Genomic DNA, 17,884 nt, shown 5'->3' on the forward strand with positions numbered 1-17,884 from the left:
CAGAGCTGGATCAAGTGTGAATAATTCAGGCCAAGCTCATCAGCTGTACCACCCTATAAACCTGCTTTGAAGACCCTTGGGCCTCCCTTCTAGTCAAACTCTCCATGTATGGGACTAGAATCAATTCCTTTTCACTCTTAATTTTCTCCGCCTTTTTTTTTTTTTTTTTTTTTTTTTTTTTAATAGCAGAATGCTTTCTGATGGCAGGACGGTGCAGAATGTGTATAATTGAATGCATTTCTGATGGCAGTATGTGTGTTTGGCTTCTGAATGCAGTCAAATGGGCCAAATATACATTAGCATAAGCAGTTCAAAAACTCACAAAAGTACTTCAGTTATGGTAAACAGCACAGGGGCTCCGCTTTCACATGGCCTAGCAGTTACAGGCCATAATTCTTGAGTGGAACAGCATGTCAGCTGGTGATGGAGGAGCAAACTCCATTTTCTGCATTTCCAGTTTTCTTTATATTATTGTGATGTTAAATGCCAAGAAAATGTAGTTGCAAATAAGACAAGAGCTGCATTATGGTTCATTTTTTCCCTTGTGTGCCTCCTCTTGTGCTTTTGTTCCACAGTATTGTGTCAGCTGATTTTGGATAAGAGGAGAGGGGCTGCTATGTGTACAGACCTGCTCTGTTTCTCTTTCCAGGTTACCCTTAATGAATGATTTGTTGCTTTGTCTGAATATTTAAGTATATCTTTTAAAAATTCAATCATCCCAAGAAGGAAATAAGAAGCAACACTAACTGAAGCAAATTGTCACACATGAATAATTTCAGCAGAGTAAATGTAATGGTATCGATCCTGCAAGGGACGGAGCTACATCCCCAGTGGGGTCTGGACACTGTAACATTCGTTAAGGCTCAGAGCTGATCAGGTACTCCAGTCCTTTTTAAAGGACAAAATAATAATAATAATAATAATAATAATAAAATCAACAACAGCAACAACAAAACAAAAACAAAACAGCAAGATGAGCACATATTGGCTAGAAAAAAAATCCAGAGTAGCATGTTCTCAATATAACTCCCAAAGATGTCTAAGATGTTTTTATCACTAAGGATTCCCAGCTATAAGTGTTGTCCCACAGTTAGGTAAGCTAATCCCCATGAAATAAATGGAAGACACGTCACAATTCAGAACTAGAGAGCTCAGTGGTTAGAACAAGTACTCAGGAAGAGATTTGTTTTTGGAGCCTTACCCACCTGGAGATGGAGCAAGGGCTTGAAGCCTCATCCGCCATGTGCCATGAAGGCGGGATACACAGGGCAGAGAGGGAGAATCCTGATCACTCAGTGACGATGCAAAGGAGAATAATTTAGTATTCATTGAAGTAAGGACTTGACCTAGCTCATTCACATCTCTGATGAATGCCCTCATTAGCAGCTTACAGAGTCTTATTTCCTCTCCTGCTGTCCAGATGCATGCTTAATTTCCTAGGCTACATGAGGAGAGCTGCAAACAGAGAGACTGAAGGGAATGTACCCTCACACACATTATGTCTTGGTTCGTAGAGCCTTCTGCAGGCAGGAAGGAGACTCAGGCCAAACTCCTTCAGCAGGAGGCAAGGGAAGGGCAGGTTAACTAAGGAGTGAATTTTCCAGGGTGCTAAATATACACTGTAAGCAGTCAGGTGGTTAAATAGAACCCATATGAATAAAATGTAAACGAAGTACAGAGATGTCCTTGCCATCTCTCATATACTGCCCAGTCCAGGAAATGGGCTGGATCAGACACTCCAGGAGAGAGGGGTTGAAAGGGAGACCTATTTTGAGACTTCTGTGGGGCTTTGGCTCTAAGCAGCTCAGGGGCATGAAAGCCTATGTAGTGGTTAACATACCTGGTGGACAGAAAGCTGGGTGCCAAAGAGACTCTTGCCAGTACAGTTATAGACAGGTTTAGAGGTTGGCAAAGGCTAACCTTAACATTTAAGGTTCTCTTTGGTGAATTTATATAAATGTTGGGCATTTAAATGGACCTAATCCTTAGTGTTTCTTGATGGCTTGCTGCTTCAAATGCTCACAGGAAATCCAGCATCCCTGGTGCTTTGCTGAGTTTAGTCCAAGACTAACATATGGTTTCCTTTTTGTTCTTCTGTAGATCATTCAGTGACTCTTAGGGCAATTCCAAGTGTGAATGGACACCTGTAGGGTCTTCAGACCATGCTATATAATTCCTGATGGGTATGTTAGCTTTTTTAATTAAAAATTTAATTTACCATTTCAGATTGACTTACTAGTGAGCTGTTCCATATCCTTTCGTCTTGGTAAAGCCTATTGATATTGCAACCACTAAGGCTGGTAAACCTGAAAAGAAAGAAAACCCATGAAACAGTAAAAACCATTAGAGGGTGAGAATACATTGCTGTTCTGCCTGGAAAAGAAATGTCGGTGCAAGCTAATGCAAAATGATCATTTTTGCATGGAATGATTCATTTGAAAAAGCACAGTGTTATCACAAGATTTGTTTTTCTCAAGCAATGGTAGAGAGGACAGTGTTTTCTGCCCATGGTGTATCTCCTTATTGTAGCTAAATTACTGGTACCTTTGACATGTCTTTAAGTGAAATACTAAGAGACTTCATGAATATTCAGCAGGTGTTTTTGTTATTTTATTTTTATTTCTTGATATTACACTATTTTGTACACTAAAATGATGTTAAAATATATTTATTAGAGAATACGCACTAGCATGTCTTGAGCTAAGAGATTATATTGAAGCTAAAGTTAAAGTGGAAAGACTCCTAACCCAGTTTTTTGTTTAGTTACATGCTGTCTACTTTTTCAGGTTCACTGAGGAAAATTATAATACTCTTGACATTGCCACTGCATTAAATGTTTCATTCCAACGAGTCTGAATAAATGAATTTTACAGACTTACCCCATCCAAGGCACAGGAAACGTTTCCTTATGAGCCGTGTCCTAATTTTTCCAGTAACAGCCATGTATGACTGCCACGCTTCTGTCAATACCCAACAGAATGAAGCTAAGAAGAAGAAGTGTAAAAATGCGGTGGTTGTGGTGCAGATGCCCTGCAGGGAGCAAAGAAAAGCGTGTGCTGAATACTTCGGGACACTCATTTCTCTTTTCATTTCAAAGAGTTGTCATATTCTATCATCCTGACCTTTATCCTTAACATCAGCTCCCCCTTTATGGTGTAGTTGCCACAAAGAGAGAAGAAAGAGAGATGTTGATATGGATTAGGCATTCTGGACTGTTTTCAAAAACACTGAGTGTGCAGAGCAGGGTGAAGAACACAAAATAAGTCATGCAAACAGATTTTTCTCTACATCCTTATTTTGACCAGGGAGTGCCATAATGCCCCTTTGGAGATCAAGCCATAGTGTTACTGACTATAAAACTTCATAGAGCTGAATAAAGGGGGGGATCCAAATGCCCCTAATTGCCAGTTATATTTTCTTTTCCTCCATAAAGAAAGTTTGTGATTGTAAATCTGAATTTTAGGAAATAGGGCAAGTTTGATTTATCTGTTTTGAATTTAAATTTGATAGAATGTTAACCTACTGGAATATACTGTCTGAAATCTTTTTAGTCATAAGTATCATAACCTTACCAATTACTCTGGATATTGTTTTTATGGATGTCAGTCATTTGTCATCTGAAAAGTATTTTGAGTGCATGCAGTCAGCTCTCTTTTGTCACTATAGCCCTTAATTAAACTTGACATTGTCACTTATATAAATGAGCTTGCCTCTTTCTTGAAATAAATTATGATCCACCCTTCATTGTGTTGCTTGAAATGCTAGTTGCAGGCTATAAAATGCAGTATACATTGTACCCCTGCACCAAAACCACACCAGTAATGTTGAGAATAAACTACATCTATCCCCATCAAAATTTTAAGCATCAAAATTACATCAAGGTTAAAAAGGAAATAAAATTTATGTGTACCCAATATTAACAAAGCAAGAACCCTGTTCAGAACCATGGATACTATGATTATTTCTTTATGCAGCATACATATTTGATAGTTATCTTAAATGCATGTAACTAGGCATTTAACTAGACTAGGCATTTTTTTTTACTAAAATTCCAGTTCAGCAAAATTGTTCAATCAGGCTTGAATCAAGCTATGAAAGGTTGGAAAAGATTAAATAAATATAATACTATACTTGTTTTTAGTTCATTTTACATTCTTAATTAGCTTCAGATAATGTTGTTTTGAATATTCAATTGTGTTAATTTTCTCAGAATTTTATTTCCTTAAATAATAAGGTCAAATAATAAGTCTGGGGGCAGTGGGTTCTATATAAGTATATGCAAGATAATTATTATATATTTTTAAAAAGTGAAGAATGAAAAGTAAATAAAAAACAAAACACAAAACCAACAGATCCTGAAAATGCACTAGACATTCAATCTTAGATTTTGCCTTTTTTTCATATGCTTAGATGTCTCTAATGTATGTGGGTTCATAAAATCTATCCCGTTAAAGCCTGACTGATAACAGTGTTTCCTATGAAACATAAATGATTATTTCAGATGAAAGTTCTGCAGTGAAATGCACAACAAACATAATAGAAAATACAGAAATATCCTTTATTTTACTAGATGGCTCATATGTTATGACTTCCCACTATGCAAACTTAATTTGTCTTTCTATCAGTGTTTTGTTGGAACTAGAATTTGACAAAAAAACACACTTGAGGAACAGTACAAAGGGAGAATCTGCACAGGTAAAACACTGGAAAAATATGAACACACTATTTGTCTTATAAATATGAAAATATGAGCAAATCCTAATCTTTTGGGTGAAATCACTGCTAACTTATGGCTGACTGAATATGGACTGTAGGATTTAGCTCATGTTATATCCCGTGTATTGAAAGAAAGACAGATGATGATAATCTGATACAAATATGGACAAGGCTGTTGTTGAAGAAAGAAGAGTGATGAAAATGTTAATGATCATGTTGATCACAAAATGAGAAGGCAGAAGCAAGTTTTATTAGGAGCGATCTGTGCTCTAGCTGGAATATATGACTGCTGATTAAAGCTAACTCTTCTGAATGGCAGATGGGAGTAACAGCATATTTGCATCACATACCATTAGAAAGATGCAAAACAGCCTCAAAACATCACCTAACAACTGCTGTTGGATCATGCTGGCAGAACTATGTGCAGGGAGTTCTTAAAGTGAATTCAGCCTCCCTTTGTCCTCAGCAAGGCAACAAATCCTGGTAACTGGTCTACTCCCAGACAAAGCCATGGCTGGACAATCACCCCTGGAAATCTGGCTTTTAAGTAATTCTATATTATTCCAATTTGACAAATAAACAAACTACACTGTGCTAAGTCTGGGAAAGTATTATATCTGGGATGCCTATTTCCAAATAGGAAAAAATAATTCATTTTCACCAAAGGCTGTCATTAAATGTCATGAAATTGATGAAATTAATTTCATTAAATATCTCTAGCAAAGGAGCCATAACTTTACAAGTAACATGTTAATATTTTTTCTCTTTCTAAGCAGATCCTGGACTGCTCTGAGTCTCTCCTTCTTCCTCTTTTCTTCTGCCTTGGCAAGAAACCACTGCCTGCCCCAGACCTTGCTGAACCCACAAGAGCATCACCACAACCTGCAGCCCATCACTCACAAAGCTGCAGTGTGTCAAGTTGTCTGCATTAAGAGATAGTGATATGCATCCTCCCCATCTCCTTAGGAGGAGATGGTTCTTATTTGTTTCTAATTCTAGTTTATTAAAACTCACTGAATTAATTACCTGTGCTGAGCACCTGTCAATTTGCAACAAAATGAATTTTAACAGCCTAATTTATTCACTCTTACTTCAGGCTTCTGAAATTAAGTCAGCTCTGTTATACTGACCTCCTCTTCTTTCCATAGCTGCTGTTCCCATCTCCCAGCTCCCCAAATTTAGTTCTAATTACAAGTGGAGAAGGGAGCTTTTCTGTCCTCAGAAAGCACAATTTCAGGAGCTTTACTTGAGCCTCTAGTGTTTAGCTAGCTTGAATATCTAAGTAAGACAAGTCATCCCTTCTTCATAAACAGTGTGCTATTAAAAGCAAGAACTCACGTCAGGTTTCAAATTATTTCCTTCTTTCATTCTTGTAAGGGACATGCTCAGAATAAGAGTATTGAAGCATAGCTGAGAAGCCTAAAAAACCGTGGAAATTCAAATCTACTTATTCTAGGGCTTAATGTAATAATGATAAGTAAAATAGAGAACATGTATCCATTTTTATGACCTAAAAAAGGTCATAAATGTTACCTGCAAAAACACATTTACCATGATTTGAGTATCTGATTCTTTCACAGAAGTGTGGTTTTGTTTGTTTGATTGTTTTTGATAGCAGTGTGAACAGATCTTCCACAGAAAGACAGAGTATTACCTAAAGATACCTGATTTTTGTTATTTCCCTGAAACAGTTTTTTTAATGTTTTTGGGTTCTGGAAAATGGTGTAAGAATCAAAGCTACTGGAAAATAAACATGAAAAATGCAATCTATATTGGTGATAGCAAAATAAGTAGGACTAAAAACCATTCACCTGGATTTTGTCATGAAAGAGAAATGGGAATTAATATAAAATCATCTAAATAATACAACTTATTGAAGATAAAAAAATCTTGCTCTTGATTCAGATATAAAGATATAAGTTAAATGGGTGATAATTTATCTTTATGAAGTGATGGACTGAATATACAAATGAAAAGTACTTAGAAAAATGAAAAAATGAAACAAATAATAAACAAAACAAGGACAGTCCAAGTAACATAGCAAGGAACAGAAACATAATTCCCTGTTAAAGTTACTGGCTTTTTGTGACTTTCAAGCCCTCTACTATAAAATAGGTATAGAACAGTTTATTTTAAACTTTTAAAATTAAATATATAATTTCATAAAGGAAAATACTTATAATTCTTTATTTGCTTTTTTTTACTGATATTTTTTTAGCAGACAGGCATCAGAATACCTTTGTCTCAGGAGTGGCAAACACTGTCTGAACACAGGAATACAATATATTGGTCAGATGATACTAAATCCTAGATTAAATATTACTTTCTAGAGTAAACTGCCATGAAACAATAGATGAGCTTTCAGAAGCTGTGGGACAAATAAGCAAGGGCTTGCATCTCAGGACTGTGTTTTTGGAAAAGGGACAGGATTTCAATGACAAACAGATAGAGCAAGGACAGCTGTTTCTTCAGTTTCAAACATATTTGAAACTGTTAAACTGTTAATATCCTAAATGCCTGAGAAATCATAGCTGTAGGCTTTTAGGTTTTCCTTCCAGGATCATTAATATTATTGGTACCATAGAGCTTTGAAGTTAATTTTTTTATTATTTTTTTTTTTTTCTTTTGCTGCACTAGAGTACTTCTAACATCTCTTGTTAGGAAATCTGGAACCCATATTGAAAATAGCACTTTACTGGAAGGACTTTTTCTAAAGTTCTGGAATCACAGGATCATCTAGGTTGGAAAAGACCTTTGAGATCATCACTTCCAACCGTCAGCCTGACCTACTGAGCCTCATCACTAGAACATGTCCCTTAGTGCCACATCCATGTCTCTTAAATACCTCCAGGGATAGGGAATCCATCACTTCCCTGGATAGCCTTTTCTAATGCTTGACTACATTTTTCATGAAATAATGTTATTCATACTTTTAAATTAATAGCTGTGAAGCTATTTAATTAACTTACAGACCAACTTATAGATCTTTGAAAAATCTTCTCCAGTGTCCTAAAAAGCCAAAGGCTCAAGAGGTTTAGCTTCATTACATTGCATTCTGATATCTGTACATGATAACCTAAATTAATTAGCATTTGACTTCATGAACATATATGTGAAGATATATGCTCAGTTAATTATTGTACTGCAGGATTCTATATGTGGTGCAAGATAATGTCAATGGTAACTTTCATGTGGATTTTTCTAGCAATTTAATTTTTTAGTACATAAGTAGCAGTTTCAGAATACTTAAGTGATCTCTCCCACAAAAGTCATGAAGTAAGGACTGTTGATTTTTCTTCTACTTAATGATTTTTTGTTTGTCTGCAACAAACAAGATGACTTTCTAGGTTCTTAGATAAATAGCTTAGAAGTTACCCATTTTTTTCTGCAGTTTCTATGGTTTAGTTTATGACTACAGTCTCACAGAAGACATCTATATCAAGAACATCAAAAATCCACAGGAAGATATTTTCAGTATCATCTTTATTATTGTTATTATTGTTATTATTATTATTACTATTACTATTACTATTATCACGATTGTTGCTAAAGTTTGGGACCACTACATGTGCCCAGTCTCAAGTCTCATGACCTGTTCAACTGTTGTGATTTAAGTCTTGTTTCTCTGTCATATCTAGTCTTCTGTTCTTGATCCTTTCCTCTTATCTAACAGCATAATCCCATTGACACTAGTGCATAGCTGTACAAGACTGAAAGAGAATTTACAGTTTAGACTGTATGTTTTTAACACATTTGACCTTTCCCATCAGACTTTAAATATCTATCTTCTAGTTTTCACCTAATTAGCCTCCAGATAGATCCTTTATCAATAGATTCAGTTCCTGCTTCTCTTCTTCAGATGTTTACCTCAAAGGGATTTCTGGAATGTACTGCTCTGTGAGGAAAACAGTCACAATCTTTATTTGTACTTCTACTTATGAAGGAGGTCAGAATGTATCTCATTTTTTACCAGATGCAGAGTCCAGCAACAAAGGTGCTGTCCATACCTGATCCACAAAAAGTACACAGAGCCTTCTTTTTTAGCTTCTGCCACTTGTACTTAAGTTTTCTTAAAAGTTCTCTTTCAATAGTTGTCACATCTATCACTTATATAACTAACCTCTGCATTTTAATTTGATACTATATAGCTGTATCTTGGCATCCTCTGTTATTTCTATCAAGAACTGTTGGTTTTTATCCAAACTAATTCTTCCGCTAGCTATTTTTCTTTTCCAGACCTTATAATGCACATAGTACAAAATCATTCCATTAACTAGATATGAGGGGTTAGTCTGCTATTTCTGGAACAGAAAAGTGTTCATGAAACTTACTTTTTGTATTTGAAAACCTTCCTTGCTTATGGCTGAATCTGTCTATGTTAGCAAAAGTGACAGCATCCTTTATGGACTGGCATGTGGTGCATACCAATAAATTGTTATGTGGCATAGTTTTCACATGGGCCTAAAAGTACTGTCCGAGGCCAGGCTTAACCACAGACTAAAGGAGAGCTTGAGCCGGGAACCCTGCCTCATGGTCAGCCTGCAGAAAGCTTACATCCTGCCTTGGAGGGCTCAGTTGCATGCATGCAAGCAGTCTTGTGCCAGTTTGCCTTGTGGCTATAGAAATATTTCTGGCCAATTTTAGTTACTGGTTTGGATACAGGCAAGAAGTCCAGTTGGGTAATTCATAATATGTCAAGCTATTACTAACATATGAGGCAGTAAAATTCATTCTGTGTTGTTTATGCCATTCTCTAGAGATTGTCACTGCAGCATACAGGTTTATAATGTGTTAACTCAGAATTGCTTTCTTGGTGGCATGCCTGCCCTAAATTGAAAGCCAGTTGGAAGACAGTTCTCATACCATTTCCTTATGCTCACATTCATTTTAGTTGTCCTCCTGGTTTGGATTGTTACTGCTAGGTTATATACAAGCAAAGAAACTCAGCACAAGCAGTATCACAGAACCAGTTATTCAGAGGCAATTTAATTTCTTCGACTGCAAAACCTGATAAGGGAAGCTCTTCCCTTTTTGCCTTTGTGATGTGAACATGTATATTTTTTTGGACTGCCAGACAGAGAATGAATAAATAGGATCCTCTAATTGCTTATAGAACTGATTCAAAAGTCAGTGGAAAGATTCCCTGCACTTCATATTGGGCCATTACACCTAAAGAATAAGGGATGGAATACATGTGAACAGAGTTGATCCATATATTAAGTATTTTAAATGCTCATGAAGTATTATATGAATAATTTTTCTAGTAAGTGAAAATGGCCTACTTCACCTCTTCTTTTGGTTTTGATGTTAAGCATTTTAAACAAGGTAAATGTCAACTGTCAGGACAAAATAACTTAGTTTTTTAACTATGTCCTCACACGAATGTGTTGTGAAGTTCATGAAGCTCAGAACAGCAGGTTTTCAGGCAGAACATAAAAGAAAATAAGCCCTTTACAACTCAAAAGCATAAAGCCTATTTAAATACAAAATTTTCAGCTTCTTCCTGACTACTTAACCTCCCATTCTTATCACGGTGTTCTAATAGTTATGTTTCACTATGCCAGTGAACACCTTTTATTAGTTCATTTTTTTCCTTTAATTTGCAACCTTTTCTTTTTTTTTCTGAAAAATCAACACTTTTGATTCTAAAGTGATCATTCAATAATAAAACTGGAAATCACTGGCACACTTTGTAAAAATGTCTTCATTACTGAGGTATTAAGGAATGACAGTTAAAAAAATTAAGTTGAAAACAATGCTATCCAGAAAAATTGCTTTGTAAATATAGCTCTATGAGATTTTACATTTATCAAGTCCAGAATATTTCTTATTTCAAAAAGGATAAAATTTAGATTTGTGGATAAAATATATACATACATGTATATATATATATTTAAATTAATGAATAAGTAAAATCAACCACATCTTCAAAAAACAACTGGAGTTCTTATGTTCTTGCACACACTGAAGGTAATAATATTATAGGAACAGATCTGAGGGTTTTCAGAAACTGTTTTTAGACTGAAAATTCCATATTGGTTTTATTTTAAAATATGGAATTAGAGTGTGTTGTCATAAATGAAGATGGATGCCCTTGGTGGGTTTGAAGAGATGTAACAGGCAACTGTGTGAACACTGAAGCAAAAGCTGTTTGGCTATAACATACAATAATGTGCTCTATGTTCATTTCAACTTATTACAGAAAGATGCCCAGATTTTCAGATCTGTCTCTGGGTTGTTGCAAGTAGGAATATTTGGTTGCATTAGAATACAAATGGCTACACCTTTCTGGGGAAGAATGGAAGATATAAGAGCCAATAGTCAATTAGAGTGATGAATAACCAATGCAAGAGTGGTCCAAAGGTCCCAAGTCTTCCTAAATTTAATTTATTTAAAAGTTCATTGTGCGGGCTGTGTGAGTAGCTAGGGGCAATGAGCCAGGATTGGTATCGAAGAGGTGGCTGAGCTAAGCACAAGAGTTACTCATGAGTCAGCAATGACCGCAGCTAAAGAAAAAAGTAGTTCAGAAACCAGCTGAAAGGAAGTTCCCTATGCAATTCTGAGAAAAACAGGATAAAGTGTCTGGGCACTGACAAAGGCAAGGAACCAAAGCACTTTTTAGAAGAGATGATGTAACAAAAGAGTTAAGAATGGATACTGATATATTCAAAACAACAGTTTGATATGCAAGACTTCAGTTTCCTATAGGAAGATCCAAGTACACCCAATGCAAACTGATGTCCTGGTGCAAAAATTACCAGGAAAGGCCGCATCTGGATAGATAAAGAATAATGCTTTGTGTTGCTCCTCATTGATATATGGGTAAAAAACTTGTCAAATAATTTCTCTTTTAGAAAAAGATGTGGTCAGCACTGGACTATCTCTACTCTTTCAGCTTAAATCGGATCATGTTTGCTCTATTTTCAATTTTGATCTCATTTGCTAACAATAAAATTACTGTAATTTTAGGGAGTTTCTACAGCAATCAAAATGATGACTAGAAAGAAAAGTTCAACAACAATGCTTACAGTTGCCGTTCAGTTAGTCTGACTGTGATGATTATAACCCTACCGTATGAAAACAGTCCACCTTCTTCTCTGGGATATTGGTGTCAGCAAATATTCCTTCTCTCTGTAAGGCTTCCATCTCTTTCCTCTATAGACTGAAACCACTGAAGTAATAGCTTTGCAATGCTATTACAATATTACTATATATAACCTTCCTTCATATTTTTATGTTTATTTTTTAATCACGGTTGTATATATAGATTTTAAAAGCAGTTGTTTAAGAAGAATGACAATGATTTTGCCTGTAGAGCACTCCAGTTTCAAGCATGCCTGTTTTCTATCATAATACTGCATCTTTTAGGTTTAGCAGCAAAGACACAGTGAGAAATAGTCCCTTTTGAGAGAGTCCAAAATAAAGATAATGCAGCAAAGGGAAAGAGAATCTACATTTCTGTGGTCACCTGAAGTCTTTTAGTACCATAGAACTTCAGTTTACTTCAAAAACCACAGACAAAGTAAATTTTTTTAAAGATACAGCATGGCTACTTCTACTTGTATTTGCAAACCAGATGGGTTAGAAAATATTCACTCAGCCTGAGGCCAGCTGGAATGGCACAGCAAATGCCTATATTGGTAGAATTTATTATACTACAGAATAAGGTGGTCACATTCAGACAGCCTGCTGACACTGGTCCCTTGCCAGTTCTAACTCTCCTGAACTTGATACATTGACTGGGGTAGTGCTAGTTAGTGTGGGACAAGATTGTGCCAGGATGCATGCTAATGCTTCAAGAATATGGATGACTTTATGCCAGTTCTTGGGGTCATGCCCACCTACAGAGGCAGCTGGAGAATCTGAGCTTTGTTCTCTTATTCAGTAAAACAAGTGGGTTTAGGCCAATATGGTAAGTTAACTTTGACCAGCAGCTAAACACCCACCAAGTCACTTGCTCACCGTCCCCTGAAGCAGGATGGGGGAGAGAGAAAATCAGAAGACAAAAAACAGGAAAAACTCATGGGTCAAGATAAAGAGCATTTAAAAAGTGAAGGAAAAAGTAAGTTCCAAGAGACGTAGGAGCAATCACTCACCACCTTCCACCAACAGACCACCTAGACAGTCTCCAAGTGATAGCTACCTTGGAAAAACTAGCCCCATTTTTTTTATTGTTGGTCATGATATGTGGTATAGAACATCCCTTTGGTCTGCTGGGGTCATCTGTCCTGGCTGCATACCCTCCCAGTCTCTTATCACTCCCAGCTGACTTTCTGTAGGGGCAGAGTGAGGAACAGAGAAGCATTTAACACTGTGCAAACACTGCTTCACAATAACTAAAATATTGTTGTATTACCAACACTGTTTTACTCACAAATAAAAAACACAGTACCATAAAGGCTACTGTGATGAAAATTAACTCTATTTCAGCCACTATATCAACATAACACTGAACCCAAATAGTGTGTGAGGGTGTACATGCACAAGTGTTTGTGCATGACTGTGAAGAGTGTGACAATGGAGGCTTTTGGATCAAGAAGTGTTCATTTAATGTATAAACATACACACACATTTATAAAAATAAAAAAAAATAATAATAAAAAAAGATGTAAATGTAACTGAAAATTTTTAATGGGATACATGTATGCACACATATGGGCTACCAGTTTTTGCTGTTCATAGAATCATTCAGGTTGGAAAGGACCTCCAAGATCATTTAGTCCAACCTTTAACCTAGTACTGAAGTCTACTACTAAAATATGCTACTAAGTTCCAAATCTACACATTTCTTGAAAACCTCCAGGGATGGTGACTCAACCACTTCCCTGGGCAGCCTACTCCAATGCTGCACAATCAGTTCAGTAAAGAAATTTCTCCTAATATCCAACCTAGATCTTGAGGCCATTTCCCCAACTTCATTTAATTGCAAATCTGAATATTTTCTTTCAGAAATATATACCCAAATATATACCCTTTTTCCTTTCCTTTTTTTTTTTTTTTGTTTTGTTTTGTTTTTGTTTCCTTTCATTTTTCTTTATTAAAGGTGAAACCACTTATGCTGGTTATACTTTTGTATTGTTTTTTCAGCAAGGAGGAAATTCTGTGAGGTACCATGTTCATTATGCTCTCTTTACCTGTTATGGTAAACCAGAAGAATAAAAGGTCTATGTTAATGACACAGCAATATTTATGACAAAACAATGTGGAATCTTTCACAATGCTTTCTTTAGTAAGTTGTGATTATTAGAGGGACACTGTAATAACCTGTGTATTTTAAAGCAGCAAGAAATTAAATTAGTGTAAGAGGAAGCAGGAGCAGCAAAACTAGTAACGGCTCCTCTATCGTATTCAAGACAGATTTCTGGATAAAAGAGACCAGCAGTCTTTCTATTGGCCCTGGCCTTCTTCCATGTATTCCACTTCTTGTTTCTTCCCATGGAGACATAAAACAAGGTAAACTGAGTTAGACCATGCTTGGGATGTAAAGTGAGGTAAATCCATTCCTGTCAACACAATCTGGAATAGGAAATGGGACAATATTATTATTTGGATAGCACTCATTCCTCACAGACACCAGTGAGCACAAGGTTCACCCTTCTGTGAATAAACTCCAAATATATTCTTCCTATGGGTGTCACTACAAGAAATCTTGCTACTGCATGAAAACTCTCTGCAAGGACTCATATCTACTGGTTTCACCTTTTCTCAGCTCATGAGAAGTCTCCTGCTGGATAAAAAAGGGGTTTACAGACAAATAGGGAAATATATTTTGGCTAGACACTGGAGAGCAACCACAGAGATTTCAAGATAAACTACAGAAAGAACTAATGCCTAACAACATGACAGCTTTCCACAGGTGAGCTTTAGCTGTGTGTTTAGATAATACTTTCCAAGGAATTTGAAGAGCTTCTTCCTAAAGATGTCTGCAGCAGAAAAAGGGTTACAGTGTGTCAGAGTTGTCAATTCAGACAACAAGAAAGGCTCCTTGATCAGTTTGGAGAAGGTCATATCAATTTCCAAGCTCTGGACTTTTAAGCAGCAACAAGTGGAAGTACACAAAGCCTCCACTATGAACACTTGTTTAAAATTTACAGTATTCCTGTATGTGTATATTTTTCATATCAAAGATGTTGTGAGTTTTCAGCATTTATTTGGGTTATTTAATCTTCAGCTCCACTCATAACAGAACAGTGGCCATTTGCACATGGAAAGGAAAGAGATTAACATTTAATGAGAAGGTGATTTGTATCCTCTAATGAAGTGTACGAGATCGTTGTATGAATGAACATTTATCTTACCAAATAGAAGACGGACTTAAATAAAACTACATCTTTATTGCCTTGAGTTTGATGTTTTAAATTATATCTGCTCTGTGACTGATTTAGACTGCAATCTCCTTGAAAGAGAAGCCTCCAGTGCTCTCCCAGTGTTTGTACAGAGCTGAGCACTCCAGGATACCTAATAAACATGATTGCTAATCACATAATCGTTCAGGGTGATGTCTTGACAGAAGTTTAATCTTAATAGTGTCTTTCCCAAAAGAGATTTAATATAGCTTTGTGGATAAGTACAGCAGTGAAAACCTGTTAGGAAAAGACCAAATGCACTTCTTGAAGGCTCATTTTATATATTATGCTAAGGCCAAACAGAAATGCTCAGTTTACAAAACTGCTAATTTATCTTTACCCCACATATCAGAGGAAGGTCTACTTACCTAAATCTATTAGTCCTTAATAAATTACTCATGTGTTTCTGACTGTCTCTTGTCACTGACATTAGCCTTAGTTAGTTTTAAGTGTCCTGGTATTTCCTGGTTCTTTCTTTGATTAATATTACCTCCTCAATCCATGTTAGGCACACAGTTTCTAAAGATGAATTGTTGTTGACCCTTGAAGGTGGTAATGCTGTGACGGTTTTATGGTAAGTGCTTCTTGCTAATTATTTTTGAACTACATTAGAATCAACTTCAGCTGGATTAAATGCTTTTTTTTTTTTTCCTTTTTCTACCTCTCCTGTACATAATTTGCAACTTTTAGCCATTAAAAACAGCTTTTAAGAATATTTGTGACTATTTTATTTTACATTTGGTTGGCCAATTGCTAGATAGCTTTCTGTCTCCGTGCAGCACAGAAGCACTGGTTGAGATTGCTAATGGATTACTTTATTTTAACTTTTCTGGTGAAAACAGTCATTCTAATTACTCAGTTGACCTCAACAAACTATCACCATATACATTTCAAAACTTCCTTTTCCAGTTTCTTATTCTAAATTACAAATCATCTACTGATAAATTTTCAGTTAAAGAGATTGTAGAATTTGTTGCTGAATTTGTTGGCTCTTAAAAATGTAAGCACATTCTGAATAAGGTGAAATGATGACAATTTGACTTGCATTACAGCACTTTTTTTTTTTTTTTTTTTTTCATGAAACAACAAACAGGATGCAGCAGATCATCTGCAGTTTTGTCTCAGTATTGGATACATGTGCATCAGTCTCATCTGTGGTGCTTTTTTTTTTTCAGTTTACTTCCAGTTATTGGGAAGGATTGCATGAAAACAAACAACTCTGATCAGGATACAAACAGTATGATTTATATTAACTAAAATGGTAAGTGCTAGAACTAGGATATTCAGAATATTACTTTATGTCTTTGATACATTACAAAATTGAAATGGGGAACTCACTGCTTTAGGATTTGAAGGTAGCTAAAGAGATACACAATTTAGAGAATAGGCTGATGCCTTGGATACAGTCCTGGCTCGGAAAACCTTTAAATTGCTGACTACAAAAAGTTAGGAAGGCATATCAGAGAAAGGATCATTCATTCCCTGTTCTTATATGCTTCTCTATATATCTGTATAATGTAGATAGCACAGTGCATAAGACATATCACTGACAAGATCTGATACTGCTGTTCTTACATTCTAAAACTGGCAGGTAGAAAACTATAAGAAATAATTTTAAAAATCAGGTCAAATCATGAGAGATAAGAATTCTGTCTTTGTAAAGAAAACCCCTTTCATCAGTTGTGAAGAACAGACACTCCTCTGTTGGTATATTTACACAAAGGTCTAAGATCCTCAGTAAAATTTTTCTGTGCAGGTATCCCAAGATGGCAGCAACTGTTTTCACTTCCATATTGCCCAGGAATGTTAACCCTGCTTCTTTGTGGCCCTATAACATTATCTTTTATTTTATTTTATTTTTTTCTTCCAGGAAAGAACATACATTTCAGACCTATTATTTTACATAAAATACTTTGATTTAATGTAACTGAAGAGGATTTTATAAAAAAAAAATTTCCTCTGCTTTCATAATGGTTTCTTTCTCTCTGCAAATTTAATGGCATTCTGAGGCAGACAGTTTCATAGTTCTCAGGTTGTAGTCCTATTTCCTGCTTATTTGTGGGCATTTTTCATAGAGCAACAGAAGAGAAATGCAAACATATAACGAAACAGAAATGCTCTAAGGTAAACTTTCTAAATATGGAGAACTTGGTTATAAAATGAAGTATTGGACTGTCTTGCTGACCTTGGAGATGTATATTTATTTTTTTGTCTGTACTTGTCTACCCCAACTATAAAACAGTAATGATGACATACACCATTCTCATTGAATACTCAGGCTCAGAGAGGTAAAGCATATGTTTATGCATAATTAGATTAATTGGATTCCTTTCTTCCTTCCTTCCTTCCTTCCTTCCTTCCTTCCTTCCTTCCTTCCTTCCTTCCTTCCTTCCTTCCTTCCTTCCTTCCTTCCTTCCTTCCTTCCTTCCTTCCTTCCTTCCTTCCTTCCTTCTTTCCTTCCTTCCTTCCTTCCTTCCTTCCTTCCTTCCTTCCTTCCCTTCTTCCTTCTTTTCATAACTTTTTCACAAAGAAAAGGAAAGAAATTTAGTGGAATATCTTTGATCTGTTAAAAGGAAAGGTCAAACATAAAGCAAACAACTATCTACTCTCCCAAGTTTGACATTTATTTTTATGTGGACATTAAGTTTTATCTTTTTATCAATATTTGTCACTCAACAGAATAATGCAACAAGGGGCAGAGACAGAGATTTTTTTTTCTTCTTCTTCTTCTTCTTTTTTTTTTTTTTTTTTTTTTCAATCTAAATAGGCTAAAAAATGTTGCCATAGAGACTGATTCAGATGCTATAAAAATAGCTCTATGT

At 35.8% G+C, this 17,884-nt stretch overlaps 1 protein-coding gene across 1 annotated transcript in view; it reads right to left on the reverse strand.

The window, feature by feature from the left end:
- The window catches only part of ADGRB3 (adhesion G protein-coupled receptor B3), a gene marked incomplete at both ends in the record, with an annotated part of 465,234 nt that overhangs the window by 39,932 nt on the left and 407,418 nt on the right, over positions 1-17,884 (reverse strand). The window contains 2 exon segments of the mRNA XM_084283871.1: positions 2,237-2,306; positions 2,880-3,030. Of these exon segments, the coding sequence (XP_084139997.1) occupies positions 2,237-2,306; positions 2,880-3,030 (221 nt within the window).

The sequence above is a fragment of the Netta rufina genome (genome assembly GCF_964035555.1).
Source record: "Netta rufina genome assembly, chromosome: 3".
NCBI lineage: Eukaryota > Metazoa > Chordata > Aves > Anseriformes > Anatidae > Netta > Netta rufina.